We start from the raw sequence: 23,401 nt of genomic DNA on the forward strand, positions 1-23,401 counted from the left end.
TTTTAGCACTACTTTAAAAATATACGAAGTACCTAATTATTAACTGCAACAACGGAAAATGGCATCAAATTTTTTAATTTTTAGAAAGTAGGAACTAATATACTTGAAATCGTTTTGGGACCAATGCGAGCTATGTAATAAACTTTATAAGTAAAAATAAATAATTGTCGTTATCAATTGCTATTGGGAGAGCAATAGGTATAATTAAATATCTCATAATAAATATGAATAGTTTGAATTGTTAGGCGTATGGCGCATGTCTGATGACGTATAATTCCTACGACGAGCAACGAGGTTACGTAAATGGCAGCTTAGCCAGCTCGTGACTTTCCTTGTATTCTTCGCATTTTGTTATCGCCATTTTGAAGTACCATTTTCACTTTTCTGTGGCAGATATTAATTTAATGGAAGGCACGCCAGAGAGCGAGTGTGTGTTGTGAGGAGTGAGTCGAAGCAGGCTGTGACTAGGTTACTTGTTATTTAAACAATCGTTCATGCACTTTAAAACCGATCAAAAATGAAGTACTTAGTGTCTTACACCACATTATTATACATAATTATTTCTGTTAATTATGCCTCGTCATATGGTGAGTAAATATTACTTTTTTTATGATATTTATCAATCAACTAAAGTATTTAACGGATCTGGATCCGCTCTAATCGTAAAACGAATGGATAGCATTATCCTATCGTCTCTGTCATCCTTATTATATCGTGAATCAATACTTTTCAGATATCCGTTGAAATTTCTTCAAACTATACTAAGTAAATATGCATTGCAGTCATGTTTTTGGAAGCGAAGTTATTTTTACATTTACTTGTGTTTAGACGACCAAATCTATTTTAAATTTTCATTGTCTAAACTAGATGTAGACGTACATACACCGCCTGCTCGCTCGAAAACGGATGCTCCTAATTTTTAAGACCAATTAAGCTCGATTTTAATCAAGTTTCAATTAAAATTGGCATCCAGGGCAAAATTTAAATGACTTGCTCGCAATGCCGCATTGACCTGTTTTCTAAGAGTCATTATCTAATGGCCGAGAATCAAATTAATTCTTTTCCGAAATTATATATGTGCGAAGATATATGTGACTAATAATAATATAATGTATCGTCATCACTATTACTGTTTATTTTGAATTAATCGTTGTGATTTCAATAATGCCTGTGCTACTTTGGTTGCTAAAGTTAATGGGGATGTTATACCTGCGTCAAATGCGACAAAGCTTTTACCAACCTAATCATTTCTACTACCTGACAGCACAATTCACATTCACAGGCCCTTCCGAAAACTAGACGAAAAATGTACAAATACAAAATATACGAAAACGTGTCCTACCTCAAACCTCACCCAACAAAAGGAACCAACTTCCTGAATAACAAATACTTGAGTAAACAAAATTTAACCATTAATAAACGATAGAAACAAAAAAAGATAAATGTAATCTAATTTAAAAGGTAATAATAACGGTGCGGTACACCAAACATTTATTACCTACCAATGGATTTTTAAATAATTAAATTCAAGGTAGAAAAATGCAAAACTAAAAAAATTGAATCCTTTTAAAAAAACAGGATTAGAAATTAATATCGGCAAGGACAATCATATCTTAATTTCTCAATGTAGCTGTCTATATGGGTAGTTTGAATGACGCACGTGTGCTACTGCAGGGTGATGTACACAATTATGTAATAATTTGAATTGGTGATGAAGAATTAATGAAATAAGTGGCTTCTCATTTATCTTCCAATTTTCAAATCATTTTGTAAGGCAATGATAAAAGTATTAATTATATTGCAATTAGAATTCGATACACAATTGTGTATAATGTAGACATGAAAATATCAATTGCAAAACAGATAAGCAAGTATGAGCTCACTGACCACATCGTTGTGCTTTATTACCATTTGTGTACCTGCTTATTGTGAATTAATAAATAATGAAAAAGTCTTGGGAATAACCGGGGTCTTTTAGGTAATACGATTAAGGGCAAAAAACCTATTAAAAATTCTAATTAAATAGCGAGCTGTTTACAATTTGACAAGTTCTTATGTCATACTGAGTTCTCTTTATTTTAAACGGACATGAATCAGGATTTTATAAGGTTAGTTGTTTTCAAGTTTCATGGAGTGTAGGTGAACTTGGAAAATTACAATCGGCGTATTATTTTATTCAGGTTGTAAAACTTATTGCTTATTATGCTATTTACAGTTTTTAACAGTTGATTGTGTTCAGCCATGCTAAAAAGATACCTATCTTATTGCACACTTTCAAGGTTTCTAGTTGAAAGAAGTTGATACTTCCTAGGTAGATAACAGCTTGTTGTGATTTAAATTGTACGCAAATTACAACATTAATTATTAGGTATTAGAAAAGTGAAATAAAACTATATGGAACATTAAAATAAAGAAATGAATTTCGATTCCCTGAACTGGTATAAAAAAGCTCAAAATATCAAACGAATGAAAATTTAAAAGAAAACTACTATTTCAAGAAATTAAGCTACAAAAATATAAAACTACGTTGTGGGTTTGCCATTCATATCCAAATGAAATTGTTTCAGCATCAGACGTATGAAAAAAAATATATTAACTCTAATGATGTTGATAATTAAGTGTATTACACTTTTAATTACGTATGCTTACGTTAGATAATACGCCAAACCTTTCTTTTTCTTTGTTAAAAAGGTAGTACAATTCAACATATGGAATCAACGCGCATATTAGTAATAATAAATTCAAAAAGCAAAAGACATTGAAACTGTAGTATAATTTAGCAACAAAATATAAAACATACATATTGTCAAATGAGTGATTACATTTACGGATCGACGAATCAATCCAAAAATTAAGGACTGAGATTGGCTACAATAATTTAGTAGGTAATTACACTAAACTCACCTGCATTATCTAAAAAGCGATATAAGCTATGCCCTAGAATTAGATATTTGCGTGCCATATAATTCAAATTGCTGCCGGATTTCCTTGAAATCGGCGTATCTTCCAATACCTACCACGTTGAAAATACATTTATTTGAATTTTTGAATAACATGGAATGTAACAAATATTTTTCATTTTTCAATTTCAATAAAGTCTACCCCAAGCCAGATAAAACCTCATGTAGAGAACACGAGAGCACGAACTTCATGTGTATCTATATTATTTTCCGAAAATAAGAAGTGTTCCATCAGTACCGAAATAGCTGGTCCAATTATAAATTTAAAAAAATACTTGCATTTACTTGGACACCCCATTTTTTATATTTGCTGCGGCCCTTTATGGAGACTGCCTTTGGCGTGCTGCTGAGATCTAATAAGATCAATAAATTAATACCTAACAACGCTAGTGATTTTAAGTTCGTGCTCCTTATATGTATAGTTTCCATGTACATTTTCGTAGAAACGATGAACAATTAAATGCTCGCTAAATGCTATTTAAATACCCTAACGAGAAATCATATCATTGGGGCGTATTTCGGAAGAATAAGTGAGCCATATTTAGCCCCCTCGGACTATTTTGTCTTTCGAAACTTGAATAAATGGCTCGGTGGTAAAAGATTTGCCAACGATGAAGAGTTGATGTTTACAGGAGATCATCTATTTTGAAGAGCTCGACGTTTCTTATTACAAATAATGTATTGAACATCGTTAGGAAAATGAGCTAAAAGGAGGCCATGTTGAGAAATAAATAGTTTTTGCCATTTTTTTGTGTTTTTTTTATCATGCCGATTAATTTTGGGGCTGTCTTCGTACGATTTAAATTCTCTCATTATTTTGTCAGTAAATAAACAGTTTCACGACTTATGCAATACGTTGGCATATTAGGGGATCAAAAATATGTTTAATTAAGTTATTGTTCTGCTAGCTTAAAATGAAGAGAGCAGAGCATGAACGAAAAAATTGTCTAAAAACAAAAAAGTTGCTTTTTTGTTCACACAGAAAAAATAAGAGTATTTAATTTGTACAAGGTGTATTTTGAAACCATTTGATGGACATTTAATTACTACCTCTATAACCATTATTTAATATAGTCGAAACATTAAATTAACCATGTGTCTATTTGATTCTGCTGGCTTGATTCTTCCCAGGTAATAGACGTCTTTAGAGTTGTCAATTATTAATGCTTTGATATATGTAATAAAAATTGGGAATTTTGTTTGTCTCATTCTAATTGATTAAAAAACATTTTATTTGAATTGATTAATAACATTCTCGTTTCAAGTCCGTGGGCGTTGAGAAAATAGACTTCATTGATCTACTTGATTTTTTTCTATTTGTTTCATTGAATTAATGATTTTAAGACCTTGGCATAATGAAGCAAATTTACCTTGTATGAATGAATGAATGTACTCAACATGCATATGTTAATCTAAATCCGCATGTAAATATGTATACGTTTCTAGGGATAATAAAGAATAAGTATAATTCTCTGCGAAATTGTGGCTATAAAGTTTTGTACAACAAGCCCTTAAGCCCAAGGGCACACTCTTACGTACTTGGCAAAAATAATAAAAATAAAATCTTGTGCGACGTTCCTGCACATAATGAGAATGTGTACACGTAATTTGATTATTAGCCAAGATAATATTGTCTTGCGTCATTTCGTATACAATTATTTTATTGTATTCTTTTCTCTGAAATTACTTGTGTACTAGTATGACAAAAATGTTTAACATAAATTTCACTTATTTTTATATTTTATTGTACATTGTATGTACTGTTTCAATAAATTTTTTTTACAGTGAATATAACTGGAGTGTATGATGAACCAACGACATCTACAAAGAAATATGACATTAAACACTCTCTTCAGTTGGCGTGCAATGTAACAACAGATATTAAGGACATCACTGTTAGATGGTAAGTTATAATTTATGTGCCTAGATTTTGGGTATCATAAAATTTTTACTTTCCGTTCTTTAAGTATTTATTATTACCTGTTATTAGTTCCTACTGTACATATGCAGAGGCGGCGTAAGGCTTGGGCGATGTGGGCCAAAAGGGCACAAAAATAAAAGAATGTTTGATTATGAAGGCAGCGATCAACTGCTAAATGCTGGTATAAAACAGATTTTTTCAATACCATGATTGATTCTATGATAAGTAACATGGAATCGAGATTTATGTCTTTAAATCAACATTTTTAAAATTTTCGTTTTCTCCACGACTTAAACAAGTTAAAAAAAATCCAAAAGAGCAAATACTGACAAACTGTCAGGATTTACACACAGTTCTGCAAGTAGGTGAGAGCAGTGACATCTAACCATATGAGTTGTATGAGGACTTACAAAATATGATCCCAACCTTATTGAAGACGTGAAACATCTACTCCAATATATATCATAAAGAACGATTTGGAAGAAATTTACCCATTCATTAGAATTTTGTTAACAGTACCTGTTAGTACTGCTGAAAGGAGTTTTTCAAAATTATTTAAGAAATATTATAGGTCAAAAAAGACCTTCAATTTTGGCAGTTTTATCTATTGAAGAAGATATAGCATCTAAGATAAATTACGAACCAATCATTAAGTAGTTCAGTAAAACCAAAAGTAGAAAATTTGTGTTTTTTAAATTTTAATGTTTAATTTTAAGTTATTTTTTATTTTATATTCCCTTCTTGCACCATCAGAGGGCCTCGCGAAATGTACCTTGCCCACATTAAGTTTAGTTCTTGCACCGCCACTGTACATATGCTCTTGTGCGATGTATTTTTTTATTAAAAAAAAAAATTAAAATAGGCAATTGTAAAGAAATAAAATAATTGTGAGGATAATGGTAAAATGACAGATCGTTTTTGAATTTACGCATCACGTAAAACTGGCGACCTAACTTGCAATTCGAAATTTTGACTTGCAACTCGTATTTTGATATGTAACTCACAAGTTCGATTTGCAACTCGAATTTTCGACTTGTAACTTTAAATTTCGACTTACAACTTACAACTCCATTTCAAGGCCGAAATCCATGATAGAATTATGATTCGGACTGAAGGGCCGTGGCCTAAATAAACTATTAGGTTCAGACGTTTCGTTTGCAACTAAATCTTCAGTGCTACTGCGTTGGCAACGTAGGCAAGGGTTATACTTCGTTGTCTCCTCGGCAGTGTCCATGTTGTCAACACAGTACCACAAAAGACGTCAACCGCGGTGGCCAACGAAACGTATGGACCCAACAACCGTATATGCGAAAAAATATACACAACTACATCACTCACTTCGTTCGTGCTACCTTTACCTACCCTAAAATTATGATACTAACCTAAATATACTCAATATGTACTTTCGTTCGATTGATTGGGATCATAAGGTTACGGTAGGTAAAGACAACAGGAACGAAAAGAGTTGTATAGTAGTCTCTTCGTTTCTTAAAACTGTCTTATTTACGTTAAATTGGGATTGAGGTAGGTTAGGTTAGATGCAATAAATGTAAAACAATATACACGACAAGGGAACAAAAAAAAAGTTCGAGTTAGAAAAGATCTCGAGTTACTGAAAAATAATTATGTAATATGAAGGCCAAGGGGCTCTACAAATAATAATTATTATTAATGTGTCATCTGAGGGAGAAAATAAAAATTGATATAGGTAATAAACCAATTAAGATTTTTTATTATATTTTGCATTTACCTAAGTCTATTCGTAAAGAAAAGGTATTTTAGGCATGCACAAAACACATTTTTAAAAGGTTGTTACTTCACAGCTTTTGATGTGTTTTCACAGTAGGTATTTGCCTAATAACTTGAAAAATGCTTCCATGAGCTTATTTGTTTAATTCATGTTATGTTTAAAATTACCTTATCTAGTTAAAACCTTTTTCATGACGTCAGATTTCCAATAGCACGGGATTTCCTTGTACAAAAATTTTTTAATTTAAGCATTCCACATTCCTATAGCCTGCATAGTTTTATTGACAGCTTATACTACAGCTTTAATGCCATTCTCTTTGTCCAGCAATAGACTGCACATTTTTCTTGTTCGTATCAAATAATAATTTAAAAGTAAAATAAAGGAATTAAAACACTTGGCAAGTTTCACAATGTTCATTTATCGTTTCGGTGTTTAAACCATTTTCAAAGAGTAATTGATTCCTTTATTTTGCTTTTATAAAAATGTTTCACCCAGTGCCAAGCGAGTCTACAATTTCAAATAATAATTTATTAAGTTTGAATAGTATTATTGCTTCATAAAGTCCTACTTCATAACGATATGGGGTTTAATGATGTGTATACTTGAAATTAAGGTATACTTATTTCACAATCAGTTGTTGATAATATTGCGAGAGAATTGATAACAATAGATGTTGTAGGTACTCAAATAAATTTAAATTAAATCTTGAATAAATATTTGATTTATGATTACTGTTTTATCGTACTTTTTCAAACTACCATAGAATTGTTATATAATGTCATCAGGTATTTTTTTAACCATGCGTACATACCTACGTATATAGTGTAAAAAAATAAAATTTGTAAGAAGGAAATTGTTTCTTCAAAAGGAAATGATTAAAGCTTTTATGTAACTGTTAGTAAAAAAATTGAATTTTCGCAGCCCTACAAAATATTGAATAATTTTTACAGGGAAAAAGAGGGAAAACTGATTAGTGCCATCGAAGCCCTTAAAAATAGAATAAAGATTTCAGGCGTCAATGGTCTTTATAATCTAACAATTAAGGGCGCGGAGGAAAATGATGGTGGAAATTATTCTTGCATCGCCTTCAGCGGTGGTGTTGAGCTTGCACGAGCTAATATTACTGCAGCAAGTAAGTACATGGTACATGTGGTTCAATTTTACAAAAAAAATAAGATGGGGAGCTAGATATTACATTAAAATACAATGTACATGCATATATACATATTAGGGTGGTCCTTCTCCAAATTTTCGTTGTAAGAAGAAATTTACAATCTTTAAAGAGAGATTATAAACTGCTAAATTGCGTTTATATTTTTCTTTGAATATAGTTGTATACTGGTGAAAAATGATGGGATTTTCATGTTCTAAAGAAAGTATTTGAATGTTTTCCTAGTTTTTGAAACGTAATTCCAATGTCAACTACTCTACGGGATACTTTTTATTATTTACTAAATATTAAGGAGCCTTTTCTTTAATTTCCCAAGTATGAGCGAAAAGAGATAAAAAAAATAAGTTCTAACATGGGCTATCAAAATTCTTTAGCTTTTTGAAAATACGGTTGTTGTGTAATTTTCATGTTAATTTTCGATCGTTCAGTGGCACGGGTTAATGTTGTCTAATCTCAAAAATTTTACATGATTTTTGTAGTGGGACGATGAAATCAAAGATATTCAAGGGTCTCCTTCACATGTTACTACATAAAAATGTATTATTGTACATATGCACTATTATATAATTTTAGGAACAGTCATACGAAATATCTGATTTTTCTTTAAATTTTTAGGCAGAATTTATATTAGGACACCAAGAAATATTAACGTAGTTGAAGGTGAGAAACTGAGAATCCACTGTCAGGTTCACGGAAATCCACTGCCAGATATATCATGGTTTGTTGAAAGACATCTCCCTGATGGTACAACACAGAACGAAACTTACTACTCGTCAAGGGACAGGGTAACATTAGAAGAAGATGACAGACACATAGTCAATTCCGTTTTTATAATTAACGAAGTTACAATGGAGGATCGTGGAAATTATTCGTGCCGGGGGTACTTAAACATCACCGAAGCCCATGATGAATCGTACACAATGGTCCGAGTTAAAGGTAAAAAATGATATAGATGAGGTTAGGGTATCGGTTTTCACCTACATCCAGAGATGCGAGTTTCTGCTCAAGTTGCGTTAACAAAAGAATTTCGATTATTATCGACATTATCTATACGATTACAAGAAAGTGCGTAAGGTCATCAAATTATACTGCCTTACATGAAAAATTCCTTTCGAAAATTCTTTAAGTATTCCATGAAACTAACATTACAAAAACAGTTCAAGAAGCAGTAATTCTTTCTGAGAATTGTCTACGCAAAAGATAATTTAGGGAAAGGCAGCTCCTATGCAGTGTACACTATTCGGTACACCCCAATTTGCCTAATAATTCATCCATCATGTATGTTTACATATTTTTTTTTTTTTTTTGAATAATGAAAATAGCAGAAAAGGCACTTTATGATTTTTTTATAAAAATCTAAGAAAATTTATGATGCCTGTATGATAAACTATGATAACACTTTATTTATTTAAGCTGGGAGGGTGCGTTTTTAAGTTCGTGGAATGGTAGGTCATTAGTGAGGGTACTTACTCGAGTCGAATTAAGCAACTCATTATTAATACAAATACCAAGTTTTATCTTAATTAGGACCGAGCGGCATGGCCTAGAAGTTTAGACCATTGCTTAGCATTCGGGCATTCGGGAGGACGCCGGTTCGATTCCGGGTCCGTCTGCCTTGGTCCAAGTTTTTCTGTAGTTTCCTTGGATCACTTAGGCAAATGCTGAGGCAGTAATATTCCATAATCTTTCATTCTCTTCTATCTTCATTTCGTCCGTCTCATCTTTCTCACTCGAACCACCACCCACCCTTCCGCCCTACCTTCCGGCGTAATCCGGAGGAACTGCCCGCCCACCAGCATTACTGGCTGGTGGAAATGAAACACCCAAAAGTTTTTTTTTGTCTTAATTAGGTCAGTAGTTTTCTAACTATCGTCGACAAAACAAGTCAATCGGGCACAAATTGTGAAATATGGAGAAAATCAAGTACCACGCTCTTATAAAATTCCTTACCAAGCAATGAAAATCAGTTCAAACCATACTTGAAGAGATGTCATCTGTTCACGGGGACTGTTGCCCAGGTAAAACCATGGTTTACAAGGAGCATACCCTCTTTAAGCAAGACAGGGACTCACTTGAAGACGACCCACGACCAGGCCGGATGATTGAGGTGACCACTCCGGAAATCATTCAAAAAGTCGAAAAATTGATTGATGAAAGATGCCCGACTTAAGAAGAAATAGCTCGCAGAAATGGTATTAAGAGTATCAGATACAACCATTTTTAAACAAGAGCGTGTAGAGTGTTCTCGCGCGTTTCTGGACCTCTGTAGTGAAAATAAAGATGGAGTGTTGACTCGAATTGTTACTGGGGACGAAACTTGGGTTCATCATTATGAACCTGANCGTAAAAGATAATCAAAACAACATAAAAATGCAACGCGAAATGTCTAGCTGTATGCAATAACATTCCAAAATGTGCTCTCCGCACTAGTACTAAACACGTGTAACCCCAACGTGCGTATCCGTTCGGTAAAGCTGTCTCGCTATTTTGGCACCGACTCAAAATCAGTTTCTCTTTCTCTCGTTAGTTACTAACACTAAAGAGGTTTATTTTAATTTTATTCTGCTATCTCCCTATTTCTAACCAATTATATCCCTGATGTTTTCTTCATCATCCGCCTATAACACCACATATCAAACGCTTCCCACCGTCAACGTTACACTCAAATAAACACTTTTAATTAATAATTAAATTAATTATTTGCCAGCGCAGAAGTATTTTTTTTTTTTAAATGATTCCACCCTTCTCCATCTCCTAATTTTTATAAAAATTTGCTCTATTTGTCGAAACTATCAGGCGTGGATCTCAATGTCAAACTCATTAATACGCTACAGCACGCCATACACAATTCTAACAGATCATCGATCATCCCAGCTGTCGCCACTAAACAGCGTCTACTGAATATTCATAAAAATGATGCGAATAACAGCCAACGAGTTCAAAATTTCGTTCTACGTAGCGGATTCGATAGATCGCTTCGAAATATATTATATCGCTTAAATATCGAAAAATATACAGGAGCCGATAATTGTCATGTTACATTCCTTCGCGAGTGTTGTCTTTCCTACCTTAAGAGTATCAGATACAACCATTTTTAAACAAGAGCGTGTAGAGTGTTCTCGCGCGTTTCTGGACCTCTGTAGTGAAAATAAAGATGGAGTGTTGACTCGAATTGTTACTGGGGACGAAACTTGGGTTCATCATTTTGAACCTGAGTCGAAACAGGACTACGCAGTGGCACAAAAAAAGCACACCATTACCCAAGAAGTTTAACGTGTCATAGCCGGCTGAGAAAATCATGGCGACAGTCTTTTGGGACTCAAAAAGGATCCTGTGTCTCCATAAGCGAAGAATAATATGTTTCAATCCTAGAGCAGTTAAAGGAAGCAGTCAAAGAAAAAAATTTGATGAAAATTGACCAAAGGTGTCCTCTTTCTCCAGAGTCGTGTGGTGATGGCTGTCCTGCAGAAGGTGGGCTTCGAAATTTTAGCTCATCCACCCTACAATCCTGACTTAGCTCCCAGCGATTATTGCCTATTCCCAAACTTGAAAAAAGTCTTCGTGGGCAGAAATTTTCAAGCGACGAAGAAGTGAAGGATGCAGTTTCGGCGTATTTTTGAGACAGAGTCAAAACACTTTTTTTCGAAGGTATACCTAAGTTAATTGAAATATCGGAAAAATGTATAAGGGTAGCAGGTGAATATATTGAAAAGGAAAAATAAATTCGTACTTTTATTTCCACTTCTCACCCTTACATTTCGAATTTAAGTACGCCTGCTCGTATGTATGTATATGTATAGGTATACTTATTGTAGGTGGCTACAATTAGTAAAGTGTGTTTCATCATCCTGTAAGCAGGGCGGCGCGCGTTCATATGTAAGTTAGTTGAAAGACTGGCAAAATGTATATATAAGGGTGGTAAGTGAATATATTGAAAAGGAAAAATAAATCCATACTTTTATTTCCACTTCTCACCCGAGAACTTAAAAACGCCCCCTCGTAATTTATCGTAAAAAAATATGCATGGAGTAAAATTTAAATTCAGTTCGCGTTTTTAACAGAAAATTAATTAAACAGGGCTATTTAATAATAAAATTAGAGCACACTAACAGCAATTCAGGCTAATTCTTGTGTAGTTTTACGTTACAAAAATTACAGAAAATAATAAAATTCTTTTTTTGCAGATAAATATGCAGCTTTATGGCCTTTCCTAGGCATCTGCGCTGAGGTGTTCGTTCTCTGTGCCATAATTCTAATTTATGAGAAAAAACGAAACAAAACAGAATTGGAAGAAAGTGACACCGATCAAAGCCCCGATCAGTAAGTTATAAAAACAAATTCAATTAACTACGTTTCTGTCTTATTCTTCCTTCTATTGAATGAATCTATATTGTACTTATTTATAATTGCCATCCACTGTATATTCGCGTCGTTTTAGAACAACTGATATAAATATTTTATTTCTCGTTAGCGGATTGGTCGAAAGGTCTTGCGTCAGATTAATTTCGACGCGACGTGAATAAACAGTATTACACTGTTGGCGAGTTTTTCTATTCTTTCCTTTTATAGATTTTTAATTAAAAAGGATTTTTAAGGTATGATTTCATGCAGAAAATAATTTGATAGTTATATTTTGAAGTAAACAATTCTAGCATGCTAAGAAAGTTTTGCATGATTCTTATCATACTTACGCTTTTTGAAGTAGAGTGTGGTGCTGCAAAGGAATAAATAACCTAAAAGAGGCTTATCCTAATAATTACCAGTAAAACTTTTCACTGTGAATACGCGATTCATTCACGTCTAATTTTAAGTGAAAATGTTTAGTGGTACTTGGGGTTAAGTCTCTTGTAGTTTATTTACATTTTAAGGTGCTTCATCGTCACAAGGTTGCCAGTCCGAAATTTTTTTAGATATACACTTACGCTCCTTCCTGTCTTGAGCCACTCTTCGCAACTGAAAACTATCATTATCATCATCATATGGTCGTCAGTCCTAAGACTGGTTGGACACGCACCTCCACTCTTTCCTATCCTGAACTAATCTTCACATTTCCCTAAAACTAGAACCCACTATTTGTGAACAGTAACCTAATCTAGGTCTACCTCTACCTCTCCTAAATTCCGTTTCTGTCTCTACGTCTCTGGCTAGACCTTCATGCCTGAGAAGGTATACTACCAACCTATCTCGCCTATTTTTTATCTAATTCCATATCCATGTATATGTCCTCTGTTTTCCCATTCCTTCTAATACCTCTTCATTTCTAACCTTCTCTATCCACGGTATCCTCATCATTCGCATGTAACACCACATTTCCAACGCTTCTAATCTTTTCTTTTCCGCCGCGCCCATTGTCAATGTCATGAAAACTAGAACATCCCATATCCTTAATTATTTGTGGATAGTAATCCAATCTCAGACTGAATTTCTTTACTTCTGTCTCAGCTTCTAATAGCCCTTCATGTCTCAGAAGGTGTTCTATCAGCTTATCGGCTCCTGGAGGAGGGGAAATCTTCAAAAGACACCTGAAGGGGGGTAGTTTCGGATTCGCCGAAGCGTCTACCGACTAAAACCCCTCCTCAAGTAGGGAGATCAATCAGAAGGTTGTACATCACAAGGAAAGGTTCCTTGGGAAGGTTGGGAAAGGGGAGAGGTGTGAGTGGGGAGGGAGTGTTTTCGAGAGAGGAATGGTGTGGGTGAAAATCAGAGTTGGATGGACACTCGCCCTTAAAAGCAAAACTATTCATATACAAATTCGCGTGTATAGTACAATAGCCCCCTTTTCTGATTTTTAACATACGAAGGAAGGAAGAGGTTTTCAAATCGGAACGTACATATTTTCGTTGTGTGTGCCCACGCAGTACTCCGATTTCGATTATTTAACTTTTATTGAATAAGGAATACCTCGAAGTTCGTCCCTACGAAGGCGTTGAAGAGTCAAACATATTTTTTTTTTTAATTTCGAATTGCAACTCTAAATACTTATTGAATGACAACCAAACGTAACCTAACTCAATCCCACTTTAATCCACGTCAATTTTAAGAAAGGACAAGAGTACTACACACATTTCGTGTTGTGTCTACTCATTGTAACGTTATGGTTACAATTAAACGAATGATAGCGTTAAGTTTAATTAACAATTTTCGAATTGTAAGTCAAAATTTCAAAAAAAAAGTTGTTTAAATTCGTAAAAGATAATCAAAACAACATAAAAATGCAACGCGAAATGTCTAGCTGTATGCAATAACATTCCAAAATGTGCTCTCCGCACTAGTACTAAACATGTGTAACCCCAACGTGCGTATCCGTTCGGTAAAGCTGTCTCGCTATTTTGGCACCGACTCAAAATCAGTTTCTCTTTCTCTCGTTAGTTACTAACACTAAANTAAGACTGGTTGGACACGCACCTCCACTCTTTCCTATCCTGAGCTAATCTTCACAATTCCCTAAAACTAGAACAACCCACTATTTGTGAACAGTAACCTAATCTAGGTCTACCTCTACCCCTCTTAAATTCCGTTTCTGCCTCTAATATGTCTCTGACTAGACCTTCATGCCTAAGAAGGTGGACTACTAACCTATCTCGCCTATTTCTTATTGACTTCCATTGAGTCCTCTGTTCTCTTACTCTTTTTAATACCTCTTCATTTCTAACCTTCTCTATCCACGGTATCCTCATCATTCGCCTGTAATATCGCATTTCGAACGCTTCTAATCTTTTCTTTTCCGCCGTGCCCACTGTCCATGTCCTGAAAACTAGAACATCCCATATCCCTAACTATTTGTGGACAATAATCCAATCTCAGACTGAATTTATTTACATTTGTCTCAGCTTCTAATAGCCCTTCATGTCTCAGAAGGTGTCCTATCAGCCTATCTGTTTCTCGAGGAGGGGAAATCTTCAAAAGACACCCCCAAAAAGGGGATAGTCTCGGATTCGCCGAAGCGTCTACCGACCAAAACCTCTCCTCGAGTAGGGAGATCAACCAGAAGGTTGTACATCCCAAGAGCAGGTTCGTTGGGAAGGTTGGGAAAGGGAAGAGGAATGGTGTGGGTGAAAATCGGTGTCCCACCACAGAGTTGGGTGGGCACTCGAGCTAAAAAGCGAAAGTATTCATATACAAATCTCATTCGCGTATATATACAATAGCCCCCTTTTCTACTTTTTAATAGACGAAGGAAGGAAGAGATTCTCAAATCGGAACGTACATATTTTCGTTGTGTGTGCCCACGCAGTACTCCGATTTCGATTATTTATCTTTTATTGAATAAGGAATACCTCGAAGTTGGTCCCTACGAAGGCGTTAAAGAGTCAAACATATTTTTTTTTTTTAATTTCGAATTGCAACTCTAAATACCTATTGAATGACAACCAAACGTAACCTAACTCAATCCCAGCTTAAGCCACGTCAATTTTAAGAAAGGACAAGAGTACTACACACATTTCGTGTTGTGTCTACTCATTGTAACGTTATGATTACAATCAAACGAATGATAGCGTTAAGTTTAATTAACAATTTTCGAATTGTAAGTCAAAATTTTAAAAAAAAAGTTGTTTAAATTCGTAAAAGATAATCAAAACAACATAAAAATGCAACGCGAAATGTCTAGCTGTATGCAATAACATTCCAAAATGTGCTCTCCGCACTAGTACTAAACACGTGTAACCCCAACGTGCGTATCCGTTCGGTAAAGCTGTCTCGCTATTTTGGCACCGACTCAAAATCAGTTTCTCTTTCTCTCGTTAGTTACTAACACTAAAGAGGTTTATTTTAATTTTATTCTGCTATCTCCCTATTTCTAACCAATTATATCCATGATGTTTTCTTCATCATCCGCCTATAACACCACATATCAAACGCTTCCCACCGTCAACGTTACACTCAAATAAACACTTTTAATTAATAATTAAATTAATTATTTGCCAGCGCAGAAGTATTTTTTTTTTTTAAATGATTCCACCCTTCTCCATCTCCTAATTTTTATAAAAATTTGCTCTATTTGTCGAAACTATCAGGCGTGGATCTCAATGTCAAACTCATTAATACGCTACAGCACGCCATACACAATTCTAACAGATCATCGATCATCCCAGCTGTCGCCACTAAACAGCGTCTACTGAATATTCATAAAAATGATGCGAATAACAGCCAACGAGTTCAAAATTTCGTTCTACGTAGCGGATTCGATAGATCGCTTCGAAATATATTATATCGCTTAAATATCGAAAAATATACAGGAGCCGATAATTGTCATGTTACATTCCTTCGCGAGTGTTGTCTTTCCTACCGTAATCTTATGATTTGAAGCATAACCGTCAAAAAGGAAATTAGTAAAAATAAATAAACAAAATAAGTAAAACTGTCCTACCACTGACGATGAGCCAATATACCTCTTGCTGGAGCTACTGTATACAACAAGACCGTGTTGCTATGATTAGAGCCACTGCATGACGTCGCAGTCTGTCGAGACGTTTGCGGAGAACATGGAATCCAACACTACATTTATCCACTCGTTAACTCTGTTTTGTAGGATTTGATGTACTGTACATGCCATTCCCGTAGATACAGTAGTAGCGCCGAGTATTTAGTTTAATAATACGTCGATATCCTTCATTAAAATGACCTTATTAAATATCGCAATTAGTACCAAATTTTGTATGCCGCCTGCAATTATAAATTATTTACGTGCACTCATCAACAAAATCGCATTGCTTCTTGCTTTTGCTTTATTTATTTAAGTACGTGTTAATGCTAAAACTTGTTATTTCTAGGATATTTATGAAAAATAATTTTAATGCGCCTGTTTTCCTGAAGCTTTTTTTTATATTTTTTGTAGATTAGTATAGTACTGAACAAAAATGAATGATTACATCATTAATAATCTATTCGTAATTTTCTTATGACTATTATCCTAAAATTAGATATAGGAAGTAAGTCGTAGATTCCTTCCTTTTAAATAAGCAATAAGTTGGGGATCTATAAATGAAATGTTCCTAAGAGTTTTTCTTTTTGTTTCTTTCAGAAAAAATACCCCAGACCACGGAGGTAAAGATTCCAACCTCAGGCACAGACAGTGAAAATTTTAAAAATCGTAATTAAAAAATAATATCGCTACCTATAGGTCCTAACTTTCAAAAAAAAAAAACACGTACAGTATATAAAAAAGTGGCAGTCGCAAGTCTCAACAGCAACTTTACGTCAATGATCATAATAAAACTGTTCGACTAATAAACAAAAACAAATCTAAGCCAGACTTGATACACAATTGCTATTGCTAGATTAAATATATCGTTGTTGCCTTTTCATAATCAAGGTTGCCAGTCCGAAATTTTTTTAGATATACACTTACGCTCCTTCCTGTCTTGAGCCACTCTTCGCAACTGAAAACTATCATTATCATCATCATATGGTCGTCAGTCCTAAGACTGGTTGGACACGCACCTCCACTCTTTCCTATCCTGAGCTAATCTTCACAATTCCCTAAAACTAGAACAACCCACTATTTGTGAACAGTAACCTAATCTAGGTCTACCTCTACCCCTCTTAAATTCCGTTTCTGCCTCTAATATGTCTCTGACTNTATATATATAATATATTACGACATGCTGTGTTTTAATACATATGGACTGTTGTTCTATTTAGATTTTGTGATAAGTGAATCATTGTTGAAAAAAACTGAAAAGGAGTCCAAAGAAGATAGTCACGTCAGCCAATCTGGCGCCTCTTATAATGTTAAGTTTTCTTAAAAAATGAAATTTCGAAAAAAAAAAAACGCTTCGATTTTCTAATATTTTTATCTTGCATTTAGTGGTCAAATAATATGACATTGTATATCCTTCTAATAAGTAGCTTAGGTTGTACTATGATCATTAATTACACATACTTTTTTTTGTATTAGCTTCTAGTCTTTCCCTTTAGAATGAAAAAAAAAACAGACAGTAACATGTCCCATTTTATTTTTATCGTAAGAATATTCCTTTGATTTTAAAATTTATGTAGTTTTTATTTTTTTATTGCAATTGGATTGAATTGTTTGTTTAAGATTCTCAACGTCTGTTATAATTTATCAACTCAAAAACCGTACAGAAAAGATGGTAATTTATTTATTACTAGTACAATATACAAAAAAAAAATTAATTTCGAAGGAGATCTCCTAAAACGCTAATTTTAATCGTTAAATCTATTAATTAAATTTTCCCATTATTATATAACAGTTGGTAAAAGGACGAGTTTTCATGCAAATGTTAATTCGGTAATTCATTATAACATAATAAATAAATAAAACGGTAATATCACACCCGTCCATATAACACCTCCAACTGCTTTTGTATATTCGTCGTCGTAAAAGCAACATTCCTATCAAGAGAATCAGTCACACCGGGAACATTATTTGTAATCCCTTATTATCCCTCTATTTCCCATTACACGCCATTCATGTTAAAATAAAATAAAAACTTAAAGTTTGATTTAAACGTTACAGACGATTGTGTTGATGTTTGCACAAAATCAATAAATTGTTAACAATTAGTGTATTGAAACTTGTAAAATTATAATGTTAATAATAAACTTGCTATCTTAATTTTACAACAATTTTCTTTATTCTCAACCAATACTTAATTTTTTATGGGTGGTTAAAAGGAAATGACTACAAAGTATGTGCACAAAAAGCATTTTACGTCTAACCGTTTATTTTATATTTATTAATTTGATCAACTTATAGGTACACCATCAATACCATACATTTAATAACAAGCACAACACCTAATAATACTTTGAGAAATTTAAATGATTTACGATTAATTACGCCCACACCTACAAATAAGTAATTAGAAATACCTTATAAGAAAAAGAAAAAATAAATATTGCACTCACTCTAAGAGTGCAATCCCATGACCCAGTAGACAGTGCCGTGCCATCGGGGGAAACTTGTAAACAAGATACCCGATTTTCATGCCCGTATAATAAGCACACTCGAACACATTTCAAAGTATCCCATACATTAACAGTATAATCATTATAACCAGCAAAGAGTAATCGCCCTAGCAAAAAGTGTATTAGATTATAAATGAAGTTAATAGAAATTTGTTAGTACCTGAAACTGAAAAATCAACAGCATTCACGCCAAAAATAATACTTTCCTTACTATAAATCGCTACCTCTCTATCGGCTCTTAAGTCGAACAAGCGGCACTGAAATAGTTATATATTTGATAAATACCTATGATATTAAAGGAAAAATAGTTAACGTCCATTAGTTTAATAATCCTGAAAGTATAATTGATAAATTGGGATTCTGCAATTTAATTGCCCTTCTTCCTGACTTTCAGATTTATTAAAAAAAAACTAAAAAATTACCGTGGCATCATCACTTCCGGTGCCGACTGCATCTCCGCTAGAATGAAACTTAACACTATTAACATCAGATTCGTGCCCCTCAAAAGATTGGACGCATTGTCCAGAACGCATATCCCATATAAATACCATTTTATCACAACTCTAAAATATGATTAGTTTAATGATAATGCATAATAAAGAGTTATCATTAAAACTCACGCCAGAAACGAAAGTATTTCCGATTTCTGACGGTGCCAAATCAATGGACATAACATCAGCTGCATGTCCATGAAAACTTTGGATTAGTTGCCCTGATTCGACGTCCCATAAAGCACAAGTGGAATCTCCACTACCAGTTAAAATCTAAATTTTTAATAATTTTATAACATATAAGATGGAGTCTTCTGATACTTACTTACAATTAAATCAAAATAATGTTGATTTAAATTTCAAACAAATTTTATTGTTCTAGACCATTGTTTTGCTGCATTGTGAAATCTTTGGATGTACAATACAATAACAATACTTATAATAATACAATTACAAAATATAATTTACAATACAATAATACTTTACTTTACAATAGTAGGTACTTTACTAAAGTAATATTGTATTGTACCTCCAAAGAAACTGTGGCGAAAAAATTGTCAAGCACAATAAATTGAAACTTACATCATATTTATTAATTTTGTAACATGCACGTTGTTTTACTCACTCCAACATTCTTTAATTACCTGTTGATCAGAATTTGGGAATAAACAACAGCTCGTATAACTAGTGTGAGTTCCCACAGTCTTTTTTTTAAGACTCACGTCTTCATCCAAACTTAGAGGATAGACTGTTACTTTGTTGTCCAAACCCCTGACAATAGTTCAACAAGTGAAAATTACAGATTATACATGTATTATGAGCAATTAAAAAGCATTAAAACAAGCAATATAGCAGAGACAATTAAAAATATTAATGATAAAAATGTGTCAGTTACATACATAATTAATACATTCCCTTCTTTTATGCTTAGTTCACAACTAAACAATCAAAAGTCATCTATTCTAATAAATATATATGCAAAATAATTCATAAAAAAACAACCACTCAATATATATTACGAGCTAACTAACCCACAAGCTACCAAATTCCCTGAAGGTGCATAGGCACAAGCCATAACCCAAGTTGTGGGCATTGTAACTGCATGTTCCTTATTAGTAGTAAAAGCATCCCAAATTATCATTTTTCCATCCTGGCAATACATACTATGCATAAATTGCAAGAAAAGCAACACGAATACAGTCGTTATTTGAAAATAATTTTTGTTTTTTATTTAATCCACTTAGGAAGAGGAATTATTACAAAAATAAACGGTAATTTTTTACATTAGTTGACATTGGAATTGAGACATGAAGTTTAGTCAGGTAGGTAGTACTCACCAAGTGAAGTAGTGTAGTAGTATTTACTAGAATTTTGTTTATTATTTGTTTAAAAATGAATGTGAGTGAGATACAGGCCCTTAAAGTTTTCTTAATCGGAGGAAATACCGGTAGGTACGGCCCTGGCTTCAGCCTTCCGTCAGCTGTTCCCGCCAAACATCGTTTGTCCTAAAACATATCTTCTTAACATTATTCTAATGTATCAGCCCGCCTTCGGCGGGCAGGGGCATTAAACAAACTCGAGTCTGTCATACATCTACCTAACTAAACAATGACGTCATCAATGCATATTTGGCGAGAACAGCTGACGAAGGGCTGCAGCCAGGGCCGTACCAATCGAAATTTCCTCCGATTAAATAACTTTAGGAGCCTGTATCTCAAGCTACATTGGTTTCCGCACGGAATTAATGCTACCACACGATTCTACTTGGTCAGTACTACCTACCTGACTAAACTTCATGTCTCAATTCCAATGTCAACTAATGTAAAGAATTACCACATATTTTTTTTTAGTAAGTGAATAAATAAATACAACGGTCACCTACTTGAGAAGAGGATACAATGTGTCTTTTATCTGGAGACCAGTCTGAACAAAGAACTTTGGCCTGATGACCTTTTAAAGTTCTTCTAGGTTTTATGTTCATGTAATTTATAACTTCGAGGCGTTCAGCAACTGCTGCCACTAAATTAAAATAGGTATTCATTTTTATGTATGAAAAATTAATAATTGAAATGAATCAAGCTTACACGTGACGTCATTTAATTTCTGTCGTTCATCCTCGAGCTTTATTTTTAATTGTTCAGCCTCCTTTATTAAAGATTCAATTGTTTCTTCCTTTACACAAGAATCGCTAGACATATTTATACTCCTCTACAACTACAAAACACTATTGACAACTGACAACGCTGACAAATTATCTATGACTGACAACCATAGATAATAGATACACAAAGGGTAACAACTGACAACTGACAACTATCATATGTAATGATGTAAGACGACCGAAACTGACCGAAACCGAAGACGACTTTGACATGCAAGAGGGATTGGATTAATATGTTGGTAGTATCAATCTAATATCCCTTATCTATGGTAGTTTCTATGATTGGTACAACTGAAATTGGAAAACTTGAAAGGAAAACTAGGAAAAAATATAGAAAAATAAATGCAAAATTTTTATATCTAGATTTGTAGGGTGTATATGTTTAAAAAAAATGAAAGTTAAGAAAGTAGTAATAAGAATAAGAAATGTACAATTGTCTAATTGATTTTTATCACTCCTGTTTCCTTATACTTAGGTATTAGAGAAATGAAAATTAAAAAATCCAAAACAAAAGAATTCAAATAAAAGCAATAGTTCAGTTCATTGAGAGTTGATTTTTAACCAGGATAATATAAAACTAAAAATAGATTCCGAACATTTACCATATTTCCAAGTGCTTGCAGTAGATTTCAGTAAAACTGCGTGTAAATATTTTTAATGGATACAAATATAAAACATACACTAAGTCGTAACAATAAAATAAATAAAAAGTTTGCACCATAACATTTAGAAATCGTTTCCTTAGTTTTTCTATCGTTTTAATCAAACTGCTGATTCGAATTGATATATTAAAATATTTTTCAATTTATTTGGAAAATGAAGTTAAAAGCAATGCATTTTTAAACTTTTCGTTTCTTTGGCAACTACGCATGGCGTCATCTTGAATCGACGTATGAGAGTGGAACATTTGGCAAATGAGAATTGAGAAAGCTATTGGAGATAAATAAAAAATGTTTAATCGTATCTTCTAGCTCAAATACCTTATTTAAATGCAAAAGTGGAGGTGGTAGAGAGAATAAAGAAAGGTGAACGTATCCTAACAGAAGTTAACAGTTACAGTTATTGTTATTTTCTTCGCTGAAATTCTGTTACCCAAATTGACTGCACGCCAGTGATAATGGATCAAAAACTATTGTTTGCTCTTTGTCTTGTTGGTTTTATTGCTGCAGATGATAACAGAGGACCAAAAGTTACTGATAAGGTACAAATTTATATTGAAAGTTTTAAAATAGACTAAAGCATTTTATTGAATTAGGTATGGTTTGACATTAAAATAGGCGATAATGATATTGGAAGGGTTGAAATCGGTCTGTTCGGAAAAACGGTTCCAAAGACTGTCAGAAACTTTATCGAATTAGCCCAGAAACCAGAAGGTCAAGGCTATAAAGGAAGTAAATTCCATAGGGTCATCAAAGACTTTATGATACAGGGTGGAGACTTTACCAAAGGAGATGGTACTGGTGGTAGGTTTTAAATTTTTGGTATAATAAATATCATTAATGTATGTTGAAAGAAGAATTTGTGTCTATTACATATTAAGTTTGAATGAGTTATCTTTTTCTTTATTTAAAGTATAAAAGTGCACTATAACTTTCATATAGGTAGGAGCATATATGGTGACAGATTTGAAGATGAAAATTTTAAACTTAAGCATTATGGTTCTGGATGGCTTTCAATGGCTAATGCAGGTAAAGACACAAATGGTTCACAATTCTTTATAACGACGAAGAAGACGTCCTGGCTTGATGGAAGACATGTTGTCTTTGGTAAGATATTGAAGGGTATGGATATTATTCGTAAAATTGAAAATTCGAGGACTGACGGTAGAGATAGACCTGTTGAAGACGTGATCATTGCCAATTCTGGTCATGAATCAATAGCTGAGCCATTTTCAGTTACTAAGGATGATGCATCCGAATAAATTTATTATATGATTTAAATTAATATTTTCAAAAGACAGTACTGTGTGCTTTTTTAAGTAAATTTTTAATAAAAATAACAACAAACTGTTGCTT

General features: G+C 33.5%; 3 protein-coding genes across 3 annotated transcripts; 2 read left to right on the forward strand and 1 right to left on the reverse strand.

The window, feature by feature from the left end:
* The first annotated feature begins 283 nt into the window (after positions 1-283).
* LOC108739750 (neuroplastin) lies at positions 284-16,947 on the forward strand. Its single transcript, XM_018473799.1, has 6 exons — positions 284-587; positions 4,746-4,863; positions 7,582-7,763; positions 8,418-8,738; positions 11,987-12,122; positions 16,825-16,947. The coding sequence occupies exons 1-6, from the start codon at positions 518-520 to the stop codon at positions 16,877-16,879; spliced, it is 882 nt and encodes a 293-aa protein (XP_018329301.1). The 5' UTR covers positions 284-517; the 3' UTR covers positions 16,880-16,947.
* Positions 16,948-18,216: 1,269 nt separating this feature from the next.
* On the reverse strand, positions 18,217-21,488 carry LOC108739751 (guanine nucleotide-binding protein subunit beta-5). The gene is made up of 9 exons (XM_025980316.1): positions 21,310-21,488; positions 21,108-21,244; positions 20,257-20,375; positions 19,870-19,996; positions 19,355-19,498; positions 19,157-19,297; positions 18,895-18,991; positions 18,675-18,841; positions 18,217-18,614 (listed from the first exon to the last, which is right to left on the reverse strand). Exons 1-9 carry the CDS (start codon positions 21,419-21,421, stop codon positions 18,603-18,605), a joined length of 1,056 nt encoding a protein of 351 aa, XP_025836101.1. The 5' UTR covers positions 21,422-21,488; the 3' UTR covers positions 18,217-18,602.
* Positions 21,489-22,272: 784 nt separating this feature from the next.
* Positions 22,273-23,374, forward strand: LOC108739753 (peptidyl-prolyl cis-trans isomerase 6). Its single transcript, XM_018473804.2, has 3 exons — positions 22,273-22,587; positions 22,642-22,849; positions 22,988-23,374. Exons 1-3 carry the CDS (start codon positions 22,504-22,506, stop codon positions 23,305-23,307), a joined length of 612 nt encoding a protein of 203 aa, XP_018329306.1. The 5' UTR covers positions 22,273-22,503; the 3' UTR covers positions 23,308-23,374.
* The last annotated feature ends 27 nt before the right edge of the window (positions 23,375-23,401 follow it).

The sequence above is a fragment of the Agrilus planipennis genome, unplaced genomic scaffold (assembly GCF_000699045.2).
Source record: "Agrilus planipennis isolate EAB-ADULT unplaced genomic scaffold, Apla_2.0 scaffold222, whole genome shotgun sequence".
NCBI classification, from domain to species: Eukaryota; Metazoa; Arthropoda; class Insecta; order Coleoptera; family Buprestidae; genus Agrilus; species Agrilus planipennis.